The sequence below is a fragment of the Perkinsus marinus genome, assembly GCF_000006405.1.
Source record: "Perkinsus marinus ATCC 50983 genomic scaffold scf_1104296942772, whole genome shotgun sequence".
Classification (NCBI taxonomy): domain Eukaryota; phylum Perkinsozoa; order Perkinsida; family Perkinsidae; genus Perkinsus; species Perkinsus marinus.
In genome coordinates this window covers 18,308-19,886 of record NW_003212025.1, presented here as the reverse complement: position 1 = coordinate 19,886, position 1,579 = coordinate 18,308, and the positions used below count along the sequence as shown (strand labels likewise).

At 37.5% G+C, this 1,579-nt stretch overlaps 1 protein-coding gene across 1 annotated transcript in view; it reads right to left on the bottom strand.

Moving 5' to 3' along the window:
- Positions 1 to 200: 200 nt before the first annotated feature.
- Pmar_PMAR011462 (small GTP-binding protein sar1, putative) overlaps positions 201 to 1,579 on the bottom strand; it is a gene marked incomplete at both ends in the record, with an annotated part of 2,255 nt that continues 876 nt past the window's right edge. The window contains one exon of the mRNA XM_002781293.1: positions 201 to 248. Coding sequence (XP_002781339.1) covers positions 201 to 248 — 48 coding nt within the window. The remainder of the gene's footprint in view (positions 249 to 1,579) is intronic.

The window sequence follows — 1,579 nt, the reverse complement described above, 5'->3', positions numbered from 1 at the left end:
TCTAGTACATGAAAATACAGAAACCACTATAACTACAAGTTTCATCACTAAACAACAGTGTTGTAAAATATACACACCTTCCTCAGCTGAGCTCAGAAGTGTTCTCAATTATAAAACTAGGGTATAAGTGTACAAAAACCAACAAAAATTTACTCCCAAAATTTTCACATATTTTTCAACACTGCTGAATAACTGACCATCTAGATGACGTTGGCAGTCTTGTGCATCTGAATTCTCTTGGAATTCGACTAACGCCACATCGGGCGCCGAAACCGAGTCCAACAACTGCACTGTTTTCAGCGGACCGTACCTCGAAAATAACAACAACAAATACTAACACCGACACACACAATAAAATTAGTAATGATTCTCGGGGAATATGGAAATGTATGCACATGGTCCACCACAGGTGAGGAGAATATTGTTGCTTTCTGTACACTGCTACCGTAAATCGTGTGTAAATTTCCACAATATGAAAAAAAAATGGAAAATTTCCGAAAACATCATAAAATTCATCTAAAGAGATTGTATGAAATTATGACCAACGAGAATGAACAAACTTCAACAACAGTGAGAATAATTTTCGCCTTGCTATGAAAATGTTCAATTTTGACTACGAAGTGCTTTTCACTTCCATATAGACTGAAATTTTTTCCCCCATAACAATAAAAAATTCAATTTTTCTTCTCCAGAACTGATGCCACAAGAATACCCCAGAAATGAATAATGAATCGTAGAGATCCAGAAGAGATTAAAACTCAATTTTTTTGATGAACTCCCAGGAAAATTTCAGGAGAAAAACTGATTTTTTTCAAACTTTCATGCAAAAAAACCTCAATCAGATGAACTCATTTATACGGGTGAAATGGCATATCAAAAGTGATATGAAAAACACTAGTGGAAAATATATTTCACGACTACTGCATATCACCGCGAATATCACCACGTTTTTTCACAGAGTTTTACGCCACTTCACGTAAAACGAGTATAGAAAAATATGCACCTTCTTACTTCACGAACGTTGACCAGAGATCATTCTCAGAGAATGCAAAATCATTGCGCACACCTTCCAGCGTTAGAACGAGCGCGAATGAGGATAAGTCACCTACAGGGAGACTAAAAACCAGTGTGGGAAAATATGCATATCGTCGCTTACATATGCCGGAGACATAATTCTACATTTTTGAGAGTTTTTAATATTTTCCTCAATGTGAAAAAAATTTTCGGGAAACTGCTGGTGATTTCTGAACACACCTGCCCGATTTCGCATAAGAATCTCTATAATCAGCTGAGGAAAGTGATTACATATATTTCCCCAGTTTCACCCGTTTTACGTAAAGCGTCAACCGATATTCGCGCTAAATTGCAGTTGTTTGTGAAATATGTTCTTCATATCACTTGGGTGAAACTTCTTCGATGATAGACATGGACTCAACACGTGAGAAAGGCGATTCATATGCATGTTGATTTCATGTTGGAATCGTCTCGTCTCGAGCACAGCGGAGCGAAGCGTTCCACGATGTGCATAAACAGTTCTCTTACCAGCTTGTGAGACGTTATTTCGGTACGCCAAAAATGC